The sequence below is a fragment of the Athene noctua genome, chromosome 14 (genome assembly GCF_965140245.1).
Source record: "Athene noctua chromosome 14, bAthNoc1.hap1.1, whole genome shotgun sequence".
In the NCBI taxonomy this organism is placed as follows: domain Eukaryota; kingdom Metazoa; phylum Chordata; class Aves; order Strigiformes; family Strigidae; genus Athene; species Athene noctua.
Window position 1 is genome coordinate 16,125,456 of NC_134050.1, and position 22,201 is coordinate 16,147,656.

At 38.7% G+C, this 22,201-nt stretch overlaps 1 protein-coding gene across 2 annotated transcripts; it reads right to left on the minus strand.

Moving 5' to 3' along the window:
* Positions 1 to 1,120: 1,120 nt before the first annotated feature.
* TSG101 (tumor susceptibility 101) lies at positions 1,121 to 21,827 on the minus strand. 2 transcript variants are annotated; one of them, XM_074918514.1, is made up of 10 exons: positions 21,701 to 21,827; positions 17,864 to 17,948; positions 16,031 to 16,096; positions 15,283 to 15,446; positions 13,790 to 13,916; positions 11,171 to 11,237; positions 9,541 to 9,635; positions 4,527 to 4,729; positions 2,829 to 3,068; positions 1,121 to 1,697 (listed from the first exon to the last, which is right to left on the minus strand). In XM_074918514.1, exons 1-10 carry the CDS (start codon positions 21,740 to 21,742, stop codon positions 1,608 to 1,610), a joined length of 1,179 nt encoding a protein of 392 aa, XP_074774615.1. In that variant the 5' UTR covers positions 21,743 to 21,827; the 3' UTR covers positions 1,121 to 1,607. The 2 variants fall into 2 exon arrangements, with proteins under 2 accessions (XP_074774615.1, XP_074774616.1); XM_074918515.1 differs by having other exon boundaries at positions 1,333 to 1,697; positions 9,541 to 9,632.
* Between the last annotated feature and the right edge of the window lie 374 nt (positions 21,828 to 22,201).

The window sequence follows — 22,201 nt, forward strand, 5'->3', positions numbered from 1 at the left end:
GCAACAAAAGAAGTGTCTTCCTTTACCTGTACATGCAAAAACGCAGGTAGGAAGAAGTCTCTCCACATTAAGTATGTGACATCCATAAAAAGTCAACTTGCTGCTAAGCACAGTAAAGCATCTCCTCTGGAAAAGCAGCCGTGCACCAGAACAATGACCAGTTACTCCTCAAAGCCCAGAGTAAGCCACATAAGGAAGAATTAACCATCTTCTCTCCCATTAATATTTTAAAACAATATCCCTCATTACAATGGAGAGGGAAAGGCCCTATTCTTACCTTTTTCTAACATAATGACGACACAGCATGCAGCCTAAGAATGGAAATTACGAATGATTTAAGTCCAGGGTAGATTTTTAATACAGGCTGCAGCTGATGAGACTTCTCAGAACAGAGTATTTTAGAATAAGATGAAAGTGCTCACAAAGCAACTTCAGTAACAAAGGAAAAGCTGTAGCTACTGTGCTGCTTTCTCTTACAGCCACGAGACCAAAATAGCATCTGGAAGAGAGCACACAGCAATAGTGACGAGGAATAGTCATGGTTTACGCAGATGGCAGGGAGATGGTATGAAGCCATTTTTAAAACTTTCAAAAGATCCACAGGACTTACAATTTTTACTACATGAAGCCTCAACCAGCTTTTTAATACAATCTCCAACCTCTTCAGATCCAGTGGTAACATGAAAAGCCTTAAGACAAACGCTCAGTTTTAAGCCACGCCAATTACTGTGCTGTGACTGAGAAATTTTCATTTTCAAGCCAGCTTTGCTGAGGCAGCCTTCAAAAGCCCCTGGGTGAGGACGGCAGCATGCTGCTGACAGGCAACAAGAGCAGCCCCGGGAATGCCTACAGCGCTCCAAGCTGGGAGATGCTCCGTACAACACAGCCTCTTCAGCAGACAGGGCAGTGCGTAACCACCCAGCTCACACAGCCAGAACCTGGGCTTCCAGTGGCCTTCTGGTGTCACGTTTTCGGCCTGGCAGGTAGTGCAACACCAAATGCAGCAGCATCCCTTTTGACTAGCACTGTCTAGTGGAAAAACGCAGTACACGTCAAGGCTTCTGAGGGCACCAGAAGGTCCACTCCACTATCACCGTGATCTGAGGGCAGAACGGGCAAGTCAGTGTAACAGTTACTAAGCTCACTTCAAGAAAACAGTTGTTGGATGTCAACAGCGAGGTCAAGCAGCAGGGCCTTGAAATTTTGAGTTTTCAGCTTTTACTGGTCATAACAAAGGTTAGTCACACTGCTTTTCCAGTCTGGGACACTGAAATGTCTTCCAAATCTCACAAGTGAAAGTATGGTTAGGCCGACACTGCAAAAGCCAGGCCCGTTCATAAAGGAAGCGCATGGTACACGGTTTTGTAGAGGAAGAAAATATGCAACAAGTTTTATTCAGCGTTAAGTCCACCAGCACAAAGATTACAAGAGATAGAAAGTGCATTAATAAAAGCTAGTCTTTACCAAAAAGAAAATATATTATTGATTCAAAATATCTTACACTTGAATGATGTAATAACTTATTCTGGGCACCTACTGATTAAGAGAAATATCAAGAGAATGTCTGCTCATAAGGAAATCTAACTTCCCAGTTAAAGTCTGAGAATTTAGTAGAGATCACTGAGTCCAGCAGTCTTCCTTGCTTTCTGCATTAATGCCCTCAGCTGGAACTGCTTGCGAGACAGAAGACGTACATGCTGCAGAAAGAAAGAATAAGAACAGCTGGATATTGGGAAAGTTTTGATAAGTATCTTAATTATGTTGCAATACAGATTTTCAAAGCGTCCAAACAGGATGTTTGTTATTTTGGAAACACTAAATGCATTAGCCTACTAAATGGCGTTTCTTGGCTTAAAATGACTTGCAGATGGCTACCAAATGCAATCATTGTAGTATATTTTTTGTGATTTTAATTATTAACTCTGCACATACTCTTATCAAAGAGAAAAATAGCAATATGTACTGCAAGGTGAAGTGAGACTAATGCACTTCCCATGGGGCAGAGAACAGTTCTTTTAATAGTGGATAAACAGAACTAGCAAACTACCTAAGAAGGAAAGAATATGTCTCTGTGTAGTGCATTGTACACTGGATGTTAAAACCAAAGTCTAAATTGTAACCTGGGGGGAACCTCAACTGTTAGAAAAAGGAAGGACTGGTAGCTCTTGTTACCCAGTGGCCCCGGTTTCTGCACAATAATCTTTCCAGATCCAATGGCAACATTAATCCTCTCACATACACATCTTTTATTCCACATTAAAAAGTGGTTTTAATCTTTTCAAAATAACAACAGATCTGTTTTATTTCATGTGCCATCATCATGCACATAAACTCAAAATAAAGGAAGGTTATTAGATCAGATTATGAAAACTTTCAGCATTAAGGACAGCAAAGAAAGGGAACAAAATTGCCTAAGAAAGTCTCTGCTAGAGATGCAAAACTAGCTTGTGTGGGGTTTTTTCCCCCCCCTACAATTCTAACACTCCACTGGTGGCCTCAGCAGAGGCATCCATAGACTGCAGGTGAAGAGCTGTCTGAATACACCCCTCAGTTTCTCCAGAAATAGGATGCAAGCCTAATGGAAAGCTTACGTTGACACTGTTGCACCTATCTAATGATAAATGACTTTGTATCGATAATACTTTTAAAATTGGACTTTTATCTTAATTCTGAAATTCCTTTTTTAAAACTTACGTTTCAACATGTATTCATGTTCTTACAGGATCCTCTTTGGTGAAGAAATCATTAACATTAAAAACCTGAACAGGAGTTCAAAGTATTTAAACACATTTAAAATGCCAATCTTAAAAACATCCCAAGAAGCCTACCTTTAAGAAGACATCTAGATCTATCACTCCACGTCTCAATGCTTCCCCAAGATAGAAGATGGTGTCTTCAATTGCATTTTCCTCTGCATATAAGTTCAGGATCTGCTTGTAAAGTGGTGCTGTGGGAATAATAACTTCATCTATGTCATTATTTTCTGACTGACTTTCCATTTTCTCTAAGGCAGAACTGAGCTCCTCATCCTTCTTCTTCAGAAGTTCAATGTTCTTGTCAACTTCAGCCTGAAAACAATTAAGATGTTTATTTATTTCTTAGGTCTTCAGAGCTGAATGTCTTCTTGTGATACAACTGTCAAGATGAAAGATTTTTAGACATGCCAGTTGGTTCTTCTCTACTCATCTCTGTTATGAGTTTTACAAAAGAAAGAGCTATCAGTCTTTAGATTTCAGACTCTTCCATTTTAAAAAAAGACTGTTACAGATACTGTCAATCCATTACCAATTTATAACTGCAGAGAAGGCATGCTAATAGTCTTTAAGTATTTTGAAGGTGCCACGTAAGGAAAAATAACCACTTAAAGTAGCTAAAGACAATAAAGGAAAAGCCAAAACAGTTATTTTCTTTGAAAATGTGTCTTTTGGAGTAAGTTCCTATATAAGTTTGCTGAGCATGGATCAAACACTTAACTGTACCGACAGGGCTTCACCCACTAATGGTAACTGTAATTAAACTGCATCTGTATGAGATGTACCTTCTTTTGCTACTTTTGAATCTGCCTCCTGATATTTTCAATGTCCCACAGCTAACACACTGGAAGAGACTGTACACCAATGTGGTCTTCCTCATATCACTCAAAGCTCTACAGACTATTGTCACATGCCATTCTCTGTCCCCACTGCCTTCTTTCCAGACTGAAGCCCTAGCTTACTTAGTCATGCTTTATATGGAAGCTGTCTGGTATGCTGGATCATCCTTCTTGCCTTTGCATCAAACATCTGTACTTCTATTATGTCCTTTCTTTCCAAGATAGGAAAACCTAGCATTATGCACTACATTTGAAGTGGGCATACAGATATATATACAGTGACATAAAGGTATCCCCTGTTCTCTAGTCCTGATTAATAATTTTGAATTTTCTTTTTTTAAACCATTATCTGAGCACTAAGCTGGTTTCAGAAACTGCTCATCAATCCCAAAACCTCTACTCCCAAGCAGTAATGCAAGGAGCAGATGGACTAAGCAGATGATGTCAGGCCTTATGAAAAACTGCAGGAATTTGAGCATATTGAGTAGGAGAGACTCTTGTCTGGGAAAGGAAAAATCTGCAGGTTATACAAGGAAGCTGTGACTAAAATCAGTGTCTCTGCATTACGACACAGAAACGTTCTCCAGTGCTGCTGTTGCACATTATTATCCAGAAACTGAGACATGGTTATGAAATAATCTCACACCACTGACGTCTTTCACAGGGAGGATGGGGAAAAATAATACTGCTCCTCCACTACTGAACAATGACATCTGTAAGATACACACAGGACAATGCATCTTACTGTCACTGCTATTTCTGACTTGCTTCAGTCTGAACACATGCATCACAATTGGGAAAGAGAACATATATTTAAAAAGCAATACACTGGAAGCTCTGATATTTGTATCATGCTTGATAATGAATTCATTACATGCTTCTGTTCACTACTAGGAATACTCAGATATAGAGCAGTGTTTCAATCTCAGCTTACCACTTCTTGATCCAGGCGAGTTACCATTTCTTCCAGTTTCTGGTGTCCTTTCTTCAGGTCCTCTTCTGTCCGTTTCAAAGCATTGAGTTCAGCTTGTGCACGATCCATTTCTTCTTTCATCCGCCATCTCAGTTTATCACTGACTGCCGAAATAAGGGAAGCTCTAATGGTATCCTCACTGATAGTTCCATCCCTACTGGGGCCTGCACAAGAAAATTCACAAGCATAAAATTAATTCTCTTTAGTATAAAGCCAGTTTGAAAAACACAGTGGCTAACTTGCTATATGTACTTTAGCAATATGAGACAGTAAAATAAACTGGTTTACATCACAATTTTCAGAAGCAGTGAAGAGACCACAGTGAGATAAACCACACTAAGATGTCTATAAGATTATGCATCCATTCATTCATTTTACTATTCCCATATGCACATTTTCCCTTTAATTTAAAAAAATTGGTTGGCCCTTTTCCCCAAAGTCTATAAATGTTGTTAGTCTGAGTCTTTAAAAGATGACTAAATTTCTGGTATACTACAGGAATTAATGGATATGTGTATTCAACCACAATTAATGTAATGTCTGGCTAGAGACAGTGCTTTTGCCTATAGGTACTCCACCTTGAGACTTGGGGTTTTTTAAAAATTAATGAAAATAGATGAGCACTAAGCTAACAAAATTAATTTAGATGAAAAAGATCATAAATATAAAAGGGCAGCAGTTAAGAAGATCTAATAGCAGGGTCTGTTTAACTGACAAATTACTGGACAGTAACAAGTGATTAAAAAGCTACAATATGATCTAGTCTTTCCAATTGGTTTCACAATTATCATTCAGCCATCCTAGGGCAGGTATGGGGGGCAGTAAACCAATCAGCATTAATATAGAACATTTTTTATTGAGGTATTCTTACTTTAACAAGCAACATTTATTAGAAGATTATAAAGCAGAAGAGAAATGTTAATCAGTTGTATTAGCATATGATTTATAGGTATGTTCTAGCAGACTAAAATCAGATGGCAGTCTTTTAGGTACATGTTCAGTGTTATACTGAGTCTACCATTTTTTTAAACTACTGCAGGATGGTACTGTAATTGGAGCGAGGTGTGGAAGCAGCATAGTTTATAAAATTAGATAACAGCACCCACAAAGAACCTGTAAAATTCCTTCTGGATAAAATACTACTTTAATGTCAGTTGAATAAAGAGTATTAGTCAAACATACCGAGATTCTGTGGAATTAGTTACACAATTTGATTCTAACAAAAGTGAGAATAGCTATTTTAGGTAAGTGTAAGACAAAGATGGTAACATACAAAGATGATGACATACAATTTGACTGCAGGTATACTAATTTGCCAGTTTCACTTGGTCCATCGTGCCCAGAAACTCAGGGCAGATTTTTAGTAGCAGTGAAACAACTAACCAATACTGTTCCAATATTATACAGCTAGCTTCTATAAATGATCAATGTTAAACTGCAGAGGCTGCTATGTAGTTGAGTTACAACAACTGAGGCTACTACCTTTTTTGATTGCTAGGTACAACTTGTAGTTTCAGTTTATTACATCACATTTTAATGCAGCAATATTAGAAAATATAATAGAAGCAAATAACTTCTCTAATGTGCCTAAAATTTCCAACTTTTACGGATGAAAGTAGAGAGATTTGAAGTTCTGTAACTGGAAAGAAAATTTGCAAAAAGAAATTTTACCACAGTTTCTTTCTATCTAGAGACAGAGTTATCAACCCAGAACACAGCTTAAAAATCTAAACTCTGCCTTTAGAAACAAGTATCTGAATGGAAAAATAACAATTTTCTGTTAGGGTAGCATCATAATTTAAAAAAAAAAAAAAAAAAATATGTATTTGGAGTGTATGTTGGTATTGTTATATTAACAAATGCAAGCTGTTATTGACAGGACTGCACACCTCAGAATCCTTAAAACATCCTGAGGATTTTTTGGACTTCTGCTACTAACAGAAGTAGACTGCATAAATTCCTTATCTCTTCCCTATGCCTTTTACTCTATTCCTGTCCACAAAAACTACACCAAGCCAGATATGTGAAAATTAAAGCTACGCAAGTGACATGAGAGGAACTATGGGAAGATGCACATCATACTTACTAATCCACCAAATTCTTTTAAACTTAAGAAAACATCACATTTTGATCATTACTAATGTGAGCACTTTACTTGCATGCAAATTGCACCAGAATATGTGTATTTTTTTAAAAAATAAGCTAATTACTATTGGAAAAAAGATAGTGATTTATTAATCAACTGGTGCAAAGATAGCCTTATGAAAATATAAATTTCCCAACACTTCATCTGATTTACAGTTCTTGCTTAAGCAATTCACCCTGTCGCCAGTCAACAAGGTAATTTTCAGTATCTGATTAACTGTTAGAATCAACAACGGAAGCCGTCAAATGGCACCATACACACAGACCCAGGAATAGCTGCTTCTAATGAAAAGGAGAAGAGTTCTTTCTACAATGAGAAGTTAAACTTAAACCAAGTCAGTCAAACTATCTGGGACAAAGAGTTTATTCACTGTGTAGGACTTCCTGCTTAAGACAGACAATTGTAAATATACATGGTCCAAATCAGAACAAAAAGGTCCGATTTCACTTCAAGAATAGCATTAGCATGATTTCAGTTACTGTTTACATAATTAATTACTTTCTAACAAAGTCAGAATCAGCCATCAGTTCCACTTTTTTTCTTTCCCTGATATTGCCACTCTGGGAGATTTCATATAAGCCTCACTTTAACAGTGAAGTAGGACAGAGAAAAAAATAAAATCACAATACACCTAAAACAGTGGAAGTTCACATAGAAATCCCAACAGACAGGAAAGAGGTCTCTGATCATATAAAGGATCATCCTAATACTGCTCCATTAGATTTTATGTATCTTCTTAAAGAGCATGAACCCTTAGCATTTTCTGTTGTTTCCATAATTAGCCCAGCTTGGGGAAGATTTTATGGCACACAGCCATTAAATCTACAGAGCACTGAAACCCTTAACCTTTACCAGGCAGAGTCTGATTTCAGAAGTGACCTTACAGAATCATCAAACTAGTAATTGCATCAGAAAAGTAATTAATGGCAGATGATTGAACAGAAAGAAAAACCCTCAAGGAGTATTTGAAAACCCAGCAATTATTAAAAGTTTAAACTACTCTGAATATTTTCATTCAATTCAAACTAAGCTCACTACAGGATACACCTCACCACCACCACCCCTAAACTCTGAAGTTGCAGCACCTGATATGCTCCTAAATAAACTACCACAATAAACCACAGCCAAACAATCTGTATAGGAAATACACATTTTCAGTTGAAAGAAAAAAAAATAGTGTAAAAAACAAGCAGTGCCGTATATACAATGGATGATTAAAGAGACATGTTTGCATTTCATTTAGCACAAGAGATAAACCATGCATTAACAGGTATATGGCTTCTGCCTAGCTGCATCAAATGAGTCAGTCTAAGGTTAAGTTGCCACTACAAAATCTGGCATTACAACATGGTATCAGATGATCTAACTCAGGACTTGAAGAGCCTTCTATGATATCCGGCAGATATTCCACCTCTGTTCACCTTCACTGGGGATGAAAATGATGGAAAGAAATTAAATGGGACATGCCTTTATTTTAAATTAACTCTCTACTACATAAAACAAAACTGGATCTGTTTGAGGCAGACGCTGCAGAAAGCTGGTGTTCCCTAGGAAGGTTCTTACCACCTCCCTACACAAGAGCCAACTACAGCCCCCCAACACTGAGTACTGCTTGAGCTAAAGTGGGACCACAGCTTTCTTGTGGTGTGCATGGTAGACACACGTCACCTCAGAGTGGAGATGATCGCTGAAAGAGCCAACGACTTTCAGAGAAGACTTTTCTAATTCAGAAGGCTGAAAGAACTTGGACACAAAGGACAGGATCAGGCACAAGAAGAACACAACATACAGCTTCCTGTTGTTTCCAAATTCTGGAACATCAGAACAACTCCTCAAATATTTTAAGAGTAAAGTAGAAGCATCTATTTTCCCTCTGGCGAGCTGTGAACTTGCTTTTTGCCCATGTGTGTGAATGAAAATTTCAAACTACACAGAGTTCTGGAGGGAAGAGTGTGTATAAATAACCAGGAGTTCACACATTAAATGAAGAATCTACGGCTGCACTTTTAAATTATGGTGCAAGAGACTACAAATGACTGATAGTCAGACCAAGGTCGCAGAAGAGTCTATGTCCTTACCATCTAACTGCTCCAAAAGGACTATCATCCACTTGGAGAGCTACTGCACCAACCTCCTACTTCACGAGATGACCTTTATCTCTGGTTCCCAATCTGTTACACATACACTAAAAGTGAGGTGCAGGGTGGAAACCAAGCTAGTGTATTTTGCAGCAAAGGGCCATGGAGCAGCAGACTGGGAAAAGATACACATTAATACCCTAAATCTTGCTGCCGAAGGAAGAAAGAAGGAAGTAACAAGTATGGATCATCAAGAAGCAACAGCGACGCTGCTGGAAAAGAAATTCAGTTAAAATTAAGCTCATTCCAAAACACATTGGAAACCTCTGATTTAGACAGCCAGGACTTTTGGAGTAAAGAAAGTATAAATAAAGTGTAAATAAAGCAAGTCCAGCAGATGGCTGAAGTAAGGACAAAAGCATTTCTAGAAACCATCACCACAGCAACACAGACAAAAGTCACCTACAGTTAAAGGGTGAGAAAAACACTTAAGGTAGTTACATGCACTGTTCTTCAAAGTATTCGGAGCACACGCAACGCACTGCACAAACCCAGGAATTTATCAACTTCCTGACTGAATAAAATATAAGGCAAAGGACGTATTTCATTCTTTGAGTAACTTTTTTGATTGAAGATCAATACTTCGGAAGGTCAGACTAAGAACAATATGTTCCTTTTTCCATTTTCTTTGTTTACATATCAGTTATAGAGGGAAGCTTCACTTCACGAAAAACCTTTCAAAGCTACTCACCAGCAGTAGTCACAGGAGGCTGAGGAGGGTAGTACTGAACACTAGTGGTTGCTGGAAATGGAACACCACCCGGATAAGGATAGTTTGGGTAGCTGCTTTGACAAAGAAAAATACACTAATGTTACGTAACTACTTGTAAAATATCATCTGTGTATATTATCTTTATGTCACCATGTTAAACATTTATTTATATCATAAAATGTTTCAATTATAGGCCAAGTTATACTTTTTCTCTTTTGCTGTTCACATTAATATCTTTCATCATTTATATTTCTGGTCTGATTTAAGAAAATACTATTCCATCTGCAACCCTTTGTAGTTACTGCCTGGGTCAAACATTTGGATCATTCCAAATTCTCTTCAACCTCTTAATCTTGCCATATGAAACCCCAAAAGTATCCAAAAGAAATTACTGTAGCTACAAACTCATGAACAACAATATAAGAATAGTTGACTACTGAACTAACTGCTTTACGTAGACCTAAAAATGTTGTGCAAAATACGGTTGCAAGATGAAACTCCTCAGAAAGTCTCAGCCCTGCTCTGAAGGATGAAGGAAAGCAAAAGAATTAATTTGTTCACTGAAACAATTGTGAGATTACATGTAACATGATAATGTACAATACCTAAAATACATTTACTAGGGCTCAAATTAGTCAGTATTAGACTGACAATGCCTGTATACAGTCATGGTTAATATCTACTGTAAGTTAAAAAAATGGTCTAAAACCCCATGTAAAATATAAATTAAGCATATTCTGTGCCTCCCCAGATAACTGCAGATTTAATAGTTCTTAAAAACTTTCCGTTAATTCATAAATTATATTATTTTAAAAATAGTTCTTCTATTTTTTTTGTACAAACATGAAGAGCACTTTATTTAGGAGGAAAAAACCTACCATAATAACTTATCAAAATCCCCATGTTTTACTTCTTAAAACATTAGCACCCCCACCTTCCTAGTGATTATAGGGTTGTGGGGTTTTTTTTAATCAAAATGTTATATACTACAGCAACTCCTCATACACCCCTAACACAAAATCAGGACATTAATAATAAAAAGAATTAATTATGATATGAAAAAATGTAGCTACACACTAGGAGGCAGCAATCAGCATCTTACTACTTGCTAAGACAGAATTGCAAGTGTTCTGGAAAAACTTTACTCAAAACTATTATATAATATACTTAAAGAAAAAGTATTGTTTTGTAGTAATAAAAAGCTCTGAATTAAGCTCACATTTATGCTGGAGTCAAGGTTTGTATTAAACCAGCAATCGTTTTGTTCAATGTTTTGAGTTGCTAATTACCCCAAACAATACTAAAAACACTAATAAAAAACTAATCCAACATATGAGTAAAGGATGATAACATGTGGGAGTTAGGTAATAATTTCCAAAATATATTTATCACCTAAGTACGTTGTATTTGGCAAGCAATGCTAAGAAAAACTAAACCTTTCTCAAGCTACCTTTTGGCTATTGACAAGAATTCAGCCCTCACTTTTGAAGAAAACTGCTAATAGGATAATTATACAACAAATATACCAAAAGAAAATAGAACCAGGACTAGATACTATTTAGTGAAACTGTCTATTATGTAAATGGTGATGGTTTAAAGAGGTTCTTACCTCGGGTTTGGAGTGCTTCCTGCTGAATAGGCAGATATCCCACCTGGCATGCCCGGCACATAGGAAGCTAAATAAAATGATGATTTTGTATGTTTTTACTTTTCAGAAGTTTAATATATATTAAGATCACATCTATATTAAGCTGCAGAAATATGCTTTTAAAAATATTATTGAACGATGAATACAGTACAACACAATGAAACAACAAGAGGAAGAGAAGTCATTCTATGGCCAAAACCCCTCGAAAACATGTACCCTGCACCCTCTAATGCCATCACTTCACACAGCACTCCCGCCCTTTCCTGTGCTGCTCTTGTGCAGCTTGGCCAGAGGCATACGTGCAGATGTTTGTTGTGAGCTACCTCTCTGCCAACTGACCAAGGCAGCTGCTTCCCCTCAGAACACATAAAGGACTAAACTGCAGCAGACCTTCCCTCCATGTATTAACCAGTTAGAATTTCCTTTCTGTATCCAAGCACATTTTCACAAAACACTGGCAAATTCTGCATTTCTGAAGATTCTACCTCTACCATCAACTTTTCAAGAGTATTTTGTTTGGAGGGAGAATATGAGAACTGTAACTGAAGTCATTTACACATTCGTTAGAAGAAATAGCTAGAACACCTTTCACTGCACGTTTTTTTTTTCTTAATCATTAAACTAACCACTGCATGGATAAAAATGGCTATCAATTTAGAATTCACAAGTAGTTGTACTAAGTAAAATGTGGAGACATAAGAAAAAGTATCTGCAGCTAGGGAACTCAAAAAAAATGTTATTAAAGATGACACACCTGAAGAGCTGTTTACATTTTTTATACAATAGCTGAAAAAAGAAAATAACCTTTCCAATGTAGCCTTTGTTCTCTACTCACTAAATAATAAGTAACTTAAGTACCTTCAGAGCAGCTAGACTTCACAACAGTTGACTAGCTATTTAACAATCCATCCATGTTCTTATACAGTAATTTCTGCTATTTAGAAGTTACATTTAAAAAAAAAAATTATCAGCACATATAAATGTAAGGCTTTAAAAGTCCTAGCAAATTTAAGTTTCTTCTTGGAAATCTGACAATTCTATTATAAAAATTATGTTTTCAATAGATTTATTCCATATTTCTAGTAATTATAGGGATAGTATATCAAAATAGCTTTTTTTTTTAAAAAAAGAGCCAAGCTATTTTCATCCTTGAATGCTTTCAAATGATTCAATTTTTTAAAAGGGGCTTCATTCCTTCTTAAAACAGTGTATCTAGAATTAAAAAAAAAGAAAACTAAATGCACTAAAACTGAGTAGATATTAACCATGTGAAAATCCTGAAACATTTCCACTAAAATTACTTTAGCTATGCTAGCACTGAGTGACTGCAATAGTAGTGAAGTGTGTTTCAACTGATGGCCCTGCCTTAAAGCAATACAGGTCACAGACTCTACTAAAACTGTACTTGCACTGACACCCACTGTCCTTGGAAAATCACAACAGTGGAATCATCTAGTGCTCCTATAGGTAGGCTGGTGCTGGACAAGCTGTGAAGTCCCAAATACTTACCTTTAGCCAGCTACCCCTAATGGTCCCATTTATGCCTGCTGCCCCTTTCCTCACGCATGAAGAATCTAAGACCTTGTTAAAAATGGTTTCTGCTGGCAATTGTAATGAATAGTACTTCAGCTTTTCAGATGTAACAATATGATCTGATAAAAGCTGTATTTCAATAGAAAACACACACAGCCTTAGAAATACAGCAAAGTATGTAACTCAAATACAGCAAAAATACGTAACCCTAAATACAGCTACTCTACTATTAAATTATTGTAGAACTGTTATAATATCTTTAAACAATCTGCAGCTAATCTGCTCCCTCTCCCCTCCTGCCCCAGTCTTTGGCTTGAGTAGGTCTACTCTACTGTATAGATTTGGGTTTTTTCCACCCAATTCATAGTCTCTTCTTGGAAGAATTTCTAGAATTTCTAGGATTTTCTGTTTCCCATTCCTGCCTGTTTTTTCCCCCATCTACCTATCCTGACTCTTTCGAGTATGCCGCCTCCAGAAGTTTAAATAAATGATTTTAAAAGTCTTGAGAATTTCTGCAAGAAAATAAGAAAGGGTACCAAGTCAGAGTGCCAAATCAACAAAGAAGGATGAAAAAACACAGGGCAGGGTTTTTTCATATTCAGCCAGCAAAAAAAAAAAAAAAAGTGTGGGCACAGGAAACACAAGCAGTATGCTTTTGCTTATGAAATCAATGGTTGCAGGAAACTTAACAGATGGACTTCCATTATCAGAATAAAGAAAATTAAGATAACATCTGAATAGTCTCTTTTTAAGGGTATCTCTGAATGTTGACAGGTTAGTTGTCGTTTTGAGGGGTGTTTGTGTGTGGTTTGGGTTTTTTTGTTTTTTAAATACAAACTGGATTTTCCCTCCCTTCCAAAAGCTGAAAAACCACACGCAATCTTCCAATACAGTTCAAAGAGGTCAAGTACAGCCCAGGTGAATTCATTAGCCAGCAATATGGAAAGTCATTCTAGAGTAGAATGCATCATTTGTTGACAAACTATGCAGAGCAGCAATTGTTCTGGAGTGTTAATATGAATATATGTAGAAATCTTGACCACTTACTCGTTGGTGGGCCTGTTGCCTGGTACGGTGGGTAGCTTGACGAAGCCGTAGGTCGAGAAAAGACCGGAGGTTCCTCACCAAACACAACGATCATGACCTGAATCAGCTCCAGCAAGTCTGACTGGGGCTGGGAGGGTAAGCAAATCACAAGGTGTTGATTTTGCCAAGAGAGAGTTTAGTTGACTATAATAACAAAATTATACCATTCCATCAGCTCTCAAAAGTCATCCTTTTATTGTGGGGCTTTAATTTTTTTTAAAATATGTTACTTTTTTTTTAAACTATATGTATATATACATATGCATATTTAACTTTCTTTCTGGATTCCTTTACAGATACCAAACCCAGGCAGCCGGTATTCAAAATGGTATAGCAAAATACAGCTGCAGTAGCATTTACACTCAGAATAAACTGGGTAATACAATGTTCCATATCAACTGCAGGGCAATAAATGACTGAAGATGGCTGTACAATGATGGATTATTGTATTTTTTTAAGAACATAAATTCACTCTCCAACATGAAAAAAGTACTGATCACTAAGTTTTCAGCTATTTCAATTTCATAAAGCATATAGCTTTTGCTCAGGTTCAAAATGGCTCAACAGAAAAAAATATTCTAACCCACTAAGGAGTGGCACAAACCTCCTTTAAATATAGCTTCTCAGTTTATAACTACATTTAATATAGGCATGATTTCATTTCACCAAAATAAGGACAAGCATCATGTATGCAGCACCAGATTACATATCCTATTTCTAAACTTTCTTAGCTCTATAATCCCCTTAGTTATTTTTACCAACCTCTCAAACTGAATGGATTCTGTATCACCTGTATCTCAGACAATCCCCTTGCTTGTGCAAGATCTCAGTTCTGATCTGGGCAGTCATTTTCCATTATCATGTCAGCACTGAATCACCACCCATGCTTAATAAGTTTATTCCTGTTAATCACTTTTTACAAAACTATGCATCTTGTACTATTTTTCTGACCTTGTCAGCATAGTTCATCTTCTTTACAAGTCCATGTTTTGGTCACAACTTCTGGTCTGCACTGCCCAATGTCTTTATTTATTGGTAAAGCAAATGTATCCATACACTTGAAGGTCCAGCAACATCTACATAAAGTCCAAATGCTCATACAAGTCCATTTTAGTGATAGAAATTAATTTCAGCCCAGAGATGTTTTAACAGAATTTATAATTTCTCTTCTGTAAATATTTTTATCTCACAGATTTTCACATCAGTGTCCTGACAGGCAAGGAACCTACCCTGTACTGTTTAAGCAGACAAACTGTAACTAAAGATGCAAAGAACCAGGCCACAGAATGCAACATCTTGAACTTTAAGGCATTACAAATAATAAGCATAAGTTTTCATTAAAAAGAAATATTTAAGATCTTGAATAAGATTATCCCCTTTTGTTAAAAACGATACAGCTATCTAAAAGAATTCAGAACTGAGCAACTTCAGAATTCCAAGTTCCCTGTACGTACGTATTTCCACTCATGCAGATAAGGAAGGTATATCTTTCCATTTGCATCAACATGCTTCCCAGTTTTTATTGTCATAGAGCTAGTGGGTTTAACAAAACAAATTGGGGGGTTGAAAGGGTAGGTGTCCAGCAGCCACAAGCAAATTGGGATATTGTATGTGTTACCTAGAAAAGATATTTTGAAAGATTTTAAAGGTTATTCCAATTCTTCCAACTGTCGTCTTGTATATAGATTTATAAAAAAATCCTAAACCCAGTAAATTCAACTGCACAGCCAGAAGCTGAAGCCAAAATGTACTAGTAACATCCAACAAAGAGCTCACAATATGGCCATGAACTCAACATTTTCCAGAACAATTTAACTTTGATATATAACTATCATTTACCACTAATACATTATCTCATTTGTTCTAAAATGCAGCATTATTAGACCTAATCTGAATTATCATTAGCTGCAGCAATAAACGGTTTGCAATACTCATTCAATTGAGAAGCTTGAAAAATGTGTAGTACTGAAAGAAATGTTACAGAGCTGCTCAAGACTGAAGTAGCAATGCTCAACATTAAAATTTCATTTTGCAGCAAAAAGAGGGAACAATTTCTTTAAAACATTATACTTTGGACAAGTAAAGGATTTCAAGAAAACAGTGATCACTGAAGTAGTGAAGTTGAACCAGGACAAATCTAAAGAGTTTTTCATGTAATTTGGGAAAATAAAGGTGGTGGTGACAATAATAATAAATGAATACCTCTGTAAGGCACAGGAATGGTTCCACTGAGGCTCATCAACTCCCTAGATGAACCATCGTTAAAAACTGAAAGGGAAAAAATAGTACTTTTAAAACATAGAATCAGCTTGAAAGGTTCTGCTCTTGCACATTTCTGGAATAGCATGTGATTGTCTACAGTCAGGTAACTTCTTATGTATAACATATTTCTGAGAAATGAATGACTAATTATTGTCAAACTACCTTCACCGCAAATGAAACTGGCTTCCTCATTCACAGACCAACTAAAAAATGTTGGAACCACACAAACTGCAAATCATACAAACTGCTGCAGAAATAATCTGAACTGTCATTTTACGATTACAAAGAATTCTTTATGATTTCTCCAAACAATGAAGTCACCAAGAATACTGAAAATTACTGGGCCATAGGCATTTATTACATAATCATTAAAGGTAATTTATCCAAACAATAATACACTGAAGAGGAAGAAATGTGTAGCACTTCACTCACTGACAAATCTTAGGTTTAGTTCACAAACTGACCAGGAACCCTGGCCTCAATTTACTGAGTTCTGTATTTAGTTTTTCCCATAATTTCAGCCCAACAGATTATTCTTGGCTGAATAAACCAACTTGTGGTAAATAAAGCTTCTATTTTCCTAATTTCACCTGAAACTTTCTAGTCGTACTCCAAATGTAGCTTATTGTGTCCAATGGCCTTGGTGCTAATGTTCTGCAAAGGCAAGTAGAACATGTTGGGACAGAAACGCGGGTATATATTCCATTAATAATATAAACCTGAAAACTATCTGAACAGCAATGTAATGATTTTCTTGTTGCTCATTTCACTGCTGCAAATAGTACCAATTATCTGTAAGTGGTTCCATGCTCAGCCTTTCCCAGGCAGCTTAGAAAGAGTTAGGTAAAACAAATGGGCTTCTTGCTACAGCTCAAAGCCAGCTGGAATTCTGAACAGTATCATTATGCAGACTTGCAGTCCTTTCACTATTGTTTTCAATTCTCCAGTCACTGCATGAATTTTTATTTCAGTGACAGCTGCTGGCTTGCAGCTATTCAAGTTAAAACTAATTTATGTTCTAGCTGACCAAGTCCCTTCTTAATACTTCTCAATCCAGACGTAGAATTTAGAAACCAGATGGCTATAAAATCTCTGATGATGTATCAGCAATATAAATTAGCTCACTGAGGAATCCCACAGGTGACAGTTTAAAAGGGTGATCAGAAGGATGACCTCAGCCGCTATGCTGGCTCACTGTATCTTGTGAAACCATGCCCTCAACCTCTGGAGCTGACCCCAGACATAATCTTAATTCAACACGCTCAAAAGTTACTCAGAGCCTTAGAAATAGCTAACAAACAGTGACTGTCATTGTTAATTTACATTAAAAAAAACCTTGTATCAATTTTCTTCATACTCTGAAGGATTGCCACAATTGAAGGACTGCCAAATACTTTGGCAGAATTAAGTATTTGTTCATTCATTTACAGTTCTTTCTAAATAGAACTCTAAAAATACCTTTACATGACAGCAAAGCTGAGTTTATGAAACACCAGCAATCTCAGGATACCAACTGATATGACATCACTGAGCAAGTAACTAAAAATTAAGCTGTGAAAAATGCGACACTTCTTGGCATATCAGACTCAGTAATAAGGAAAGGTTATTTGAGAAAATAACTGTGTTTCTAAGGGAGTATTGCTGTCAAAGATCAAGAAGAGAAACTCAAATGATGTTTTCTACTTTTAATCTCCTTTTTCCCCACAAAAACTACCAAGTATATCTAAACCTTCAACAATTCAACAGCAAAAATTTTCTTATGCACAGACTAACCATATGAATCCATGACAGGTTTGAGGTCCTTGTACTGCGTAATAACACTGGTTGTCTCCTGTACAGTTAAGTCTCTATACTTATACTGGAAAACAAAAGAGAAAGAATGACTTTAGAGACTAAATTTTCAACACAATTTATTTTTGTTTTATTTTACCCGATAGATTACGTTTATGAGAGTTTACATGGATAAATGGACACTCTTCTCGACTCTTGTTTGGAATAAGAATTTCTTTCTCTATATTACTTAACACTGCCTATAAAACTTAACCGAACTTTAACAAGGTGTTAAGTTGCTGTTAGTCTTAAATAAGGGTCCATACATCAAGGGATTTGGGGAAAGTTATTGCATTTTCATTAACGTTCTATCATAACCAACAGTATCTTGAGATGTATGTGGATCTTAAACCCCCCCCCCCGCATCTGAACAAATACAGTGTTGTTTTGAACATTGCTGATACACAGCTATCTAGGCTCTGAACCTCACAGATATCTTTCATAGAACTTTACAAAGCATCACAGTATTTATCAATCATCGATCAGTATTTTCATGTATTTTATCAACTAGAAAGTAGATATTTCACAGCACGATATTATCAGTAGTAATACTGGTTTTGTCCCCTTCCTTTTATCTGGCTCAGGGAGTAACTCAAAGCACAGAAGATCTGTAAACCACAGATACACTACTACAGAATTTAACGGATTCAGAACTATAATCCACAGACAACAGAGGAGATGGTCCTGGGCAACAGAGAGCTGGTTCACCACGCTCTTTACCCTTGTGGCCATTCTTCCTGATAACTACCATTAAAAAGAAAAACTAACAATGTAGTCCCTTGGCAATGTTTTCACTGTAATAAAATTTTTAAAAGATTACTATCTTCAGATGTCTTAAGGAACATAAACAGCATCTTTTCATTCAACCATGGTAGGAAGACAAACTGCCCAACACGATGAAATGTGCAATACCCAAAGCATGCAGACATTAACATCAGAACAAATTCATTCAGACATCACCCAAGAGCAAAGTGCGACACTGCAGCCCAAGGTCACATTTGCTCCAACAAACACTCATGAACTGCAAAGCTTAGAAATGAACTCTTTTTCCTATTATCAATAGAGAGTGACAAACAGGCTACTCCTGGGCATGATGACTCTTAATTAATGAGCAGAGATGAACCCACCATGCCACTTCCCATAATGCCACCTTAGTCTACAAAAAGCACCTGTGCTTTGAGCAATGCTGTGACTTCTCTTCCTGAAATGACCAAGGGCAAACAGCCATCGGGTCAGTCTGCAAAGTGTGGGTCTGTGAGAATGCGAGGGACCCTTCCAGCAGGGACAGCTGCGTGTGCAGGGGGCTCCAGCACAGAGGTCACTCAGCCGGACGGGCAGGGCAGCCCCTGGGTGCTGTTTTGGTGGGATGGCTGCAGCAAAGCACCTCAGCCTCCTCTGGAAAGTGGGTGCAGGATTGGGAGTGTGCAGGAGGGGCCTGACAGAAGACAACTCTGCTAGCATTTGAGTACACCCCTCCCTCCCTAACACCTAGCAGAAGCGAGAAACAGATAACGTGCATTGCTACAACATGGAGACAGAGGTCTGGGACATACTGGCTAGGCCAGCCAGGGACTAGTAATACACACCACATCACTGAATGTGTCACTACAGTATGGATAAGAGTGTGTCACCAGCTACTTCAAAAGAGGGAGTCTTTCTATAGGAACGTACCTCATGGTGCAGGATTAGCATAATCATTATTAAAAAGAGAACTGGCTTCCAGTAACAGAAGCTCCTAACAGACACAAGGATTCAGAGTCAGGATTTAACTACACTTTTGGCACAAGAGCCTCAAGTTTGTTTAGTCAAGGAATAGAAAAAACACCTGCCTGCTCAGCAGGCACACTGGTCTGTACACAGGGGTTGATAGGGCTGATAAGCAAATCTGTGTTTTATCTGGGGTGTTTTTAAAAATTAGGTCCAAGACCTGAAAATTAAAAAATATTTTCAGGTGTCTTTTAAAACTAAGAATATTGCTACAAATAGTTTTTACACTGAATAACGAATAATTACTTAGTAGAGAGAAGCTTGTAAGATTACAGATACTGCCACAAGCAAAATTAAGTGGTACATCAGCTATTAATTTCAATACTTCGATCCAAATAATTATAGAAGGTTGAAGTTCTGTAAAATAAAATTACATATGAAGAAGCTTTTCCTAAGGAGAATGATGGCGTTTCTAGAATTTTTTATTATTTAAAGCACAGAGTATGCTCTTTTATGCTTACTTCTCTTTTCCATCCTAAGGAGTACCTGAATATTACAGGACAATCCTTCTCCCATGTTCATATAGTAAGTAGTGATTTCTACAAAGGTATCTAAAACTGATTATTTTGAATTCTTACTTTTTAAACTTCTTTTTTCCCTCCTCCATCCTCAGATGGCAAATGCATCCTCGTCAGTTTAGGTATCAGGAAACATCACAGAGAGATGCTTTTCAAGATCAGACAGCAGGTAAGTATCTCAAGTTAAATTAAGTGGTGTTGTTCACCCAAACTACAGTTTAACTCTTTGTTATTTTACACACAGAGCTATTCAATATGGGAAATGACTAAGCTTCCCTCTATAGAACTGGAAGTGTAACCATTTTTAAAAAATAAAGTAGTGAAATAGTAATTCCATTTTTCAACTACCTGTTATTAGGTACCTTGAGCTTTGAACTTACCTTCAGAAAGTCAGATGAGGGTATAAAATAGGGGAGTGCGAAGGAAAGAGGACACAGGACTGCCTTACAGTCTGTTTCTTCTGTGGCATGGCAATAATTCATTTAGGGAAGACAGGTGTCTACAAATATCTACACGATCTTGTTTGCTGATACCGAGTTAGTATACAGCACTCATTTTACAGCTAACAAAAAAATCTGCTTATGATTCCATGCTGACGAAAGACCCTTTAACAAGGTTTCTTCAGTTTTGATCAGATCCTCGCCTATCGTATTTAATTTTAAAATTGTGCAAATGTTATGATTGCTGCTAAAAAAAAAAAAAAAACGAACAAAAACGTAACTCCGTCTAAATATTCAGCCTTGTGGGTTTTCATTTCAAGCTGCTGGACAAAGCCCAGTTTTCACCTAAAGAGTGGCACAACTGCACATGGCCCTGTATGATTCAGTGATGAATGATTTACCTTCCAAGAGATTTTCTTCTTTCTTTAAACATGGGCAATGAAGAAACGCACTCTTATGCTAGTCAACGAAGTTGACCTTGCCTTCCGCCTTCATTTAACCAGTGAATGCAAACGCCGCTGTACATCCCAACAACCCACACCGCAGCCCCGATCCACTTCCACGCACGACAGCCTCTGCTAAGCAGATGGTGTCTATTCAACTTTTACCATCAATATCCTAGTCCAGACCCAAACTTCCACAGCACTACAAATAACGCCGTATTTTAGGTTTTGGTGCAGCCTACCTCCCTTTACAAACCAACTCAACCTACAGTGTCCAGGGGCCCTGACACCGCCTTTTTACCGCCGCTTCGCCCGGCCCTCCCTCTACACGACTGCGGCCGGAGCCCCCTCCCCGCAGGCTGCCGGCTGTCCGCGACCGCCCGTCAGGAGGCAGCTGGCAACGGCGAGCCCGCCGCTCCCGGGGGCCGGCGCAGAGGCTGAAGGAGACGCGGGGCCTCCGTCCCAGGCCGGACCGCGCTCCCCGCCGCCCAGCCCCACGCCGAGACCCCGAGGCCCCCCCGCCCGACGCACCAAGGCAGGCAGAGAGGAGGGCCGGCCCGCAGCCCCCTGCGCCGCCAAAGGAGCTCTCGGTGCCCCCGGCCGCGCCAGTACCTTGGCGAGCATTTTCTTCAGCTGGCTCTCGGAGACCGCCATGGCGGCCGGCGCCTCCTCCGCCCGCCCGCCGCTCCCGGTGCCGCCGCCGCCGCCCCCGCGCACCGGCCCGGCCCGGCCTGGCCCAGCCGCCCCTCCCCGCCCCTACATAAAAACCCCGGAAGCGGCAGCGACACGCCGCTTCCGGCCGGCCCTGACGCCACTTCCGGCCGGCCCTGACGCCGCTTCCGGCCGGCCCTGACGCCGCTTCCGGCCGGCCCTGACGCCGCTTCCGGCCGGCCCTGACGCCGCTTCCGGCCGGCCCTGACGCCGCTTCCGGCCGGCCCTGACGCCGCTTCCGGCCGGCCCTGACGCCGCTTCCGGCCGGCCCTGACGCCGCTTCCGGCCGGCCCTGACGCCGCTTCCGGCCGGCCCTGACGCCGCTTCCGGCCGAGGGCGAGGGGCGGCGCAGCCGCTGCCCTCGCCAGGACCCCACGCTCCAGCAGTCCTTAGTCTAATCCC

Excerpts from the sequence above, each read along its gene's own strand:
- TSG101 (XM_074918514.1), bottom strand. The coding sequence starts at position 21,742 with ATGGCGGTCTCCGAGAGCCAGCTGAAGAAAATGCTCGCCAAG. Across the intron at positions 16,097-17,863 it reads ACCTGTCATGGATTCATATG|TTTTTAACGATGGTTCATCT; the intron begins GTTAGTCTGTGC and ends TTTCCCTTTCAG. Across the intron at positions 4,730-9,540 it reads GCCTCCTGTGACTACTGCTG|GCCCCAGTAGGGATGGAACT; the intron begins GTGAGTAGCTTT and ends TTTCTTGTGCAG.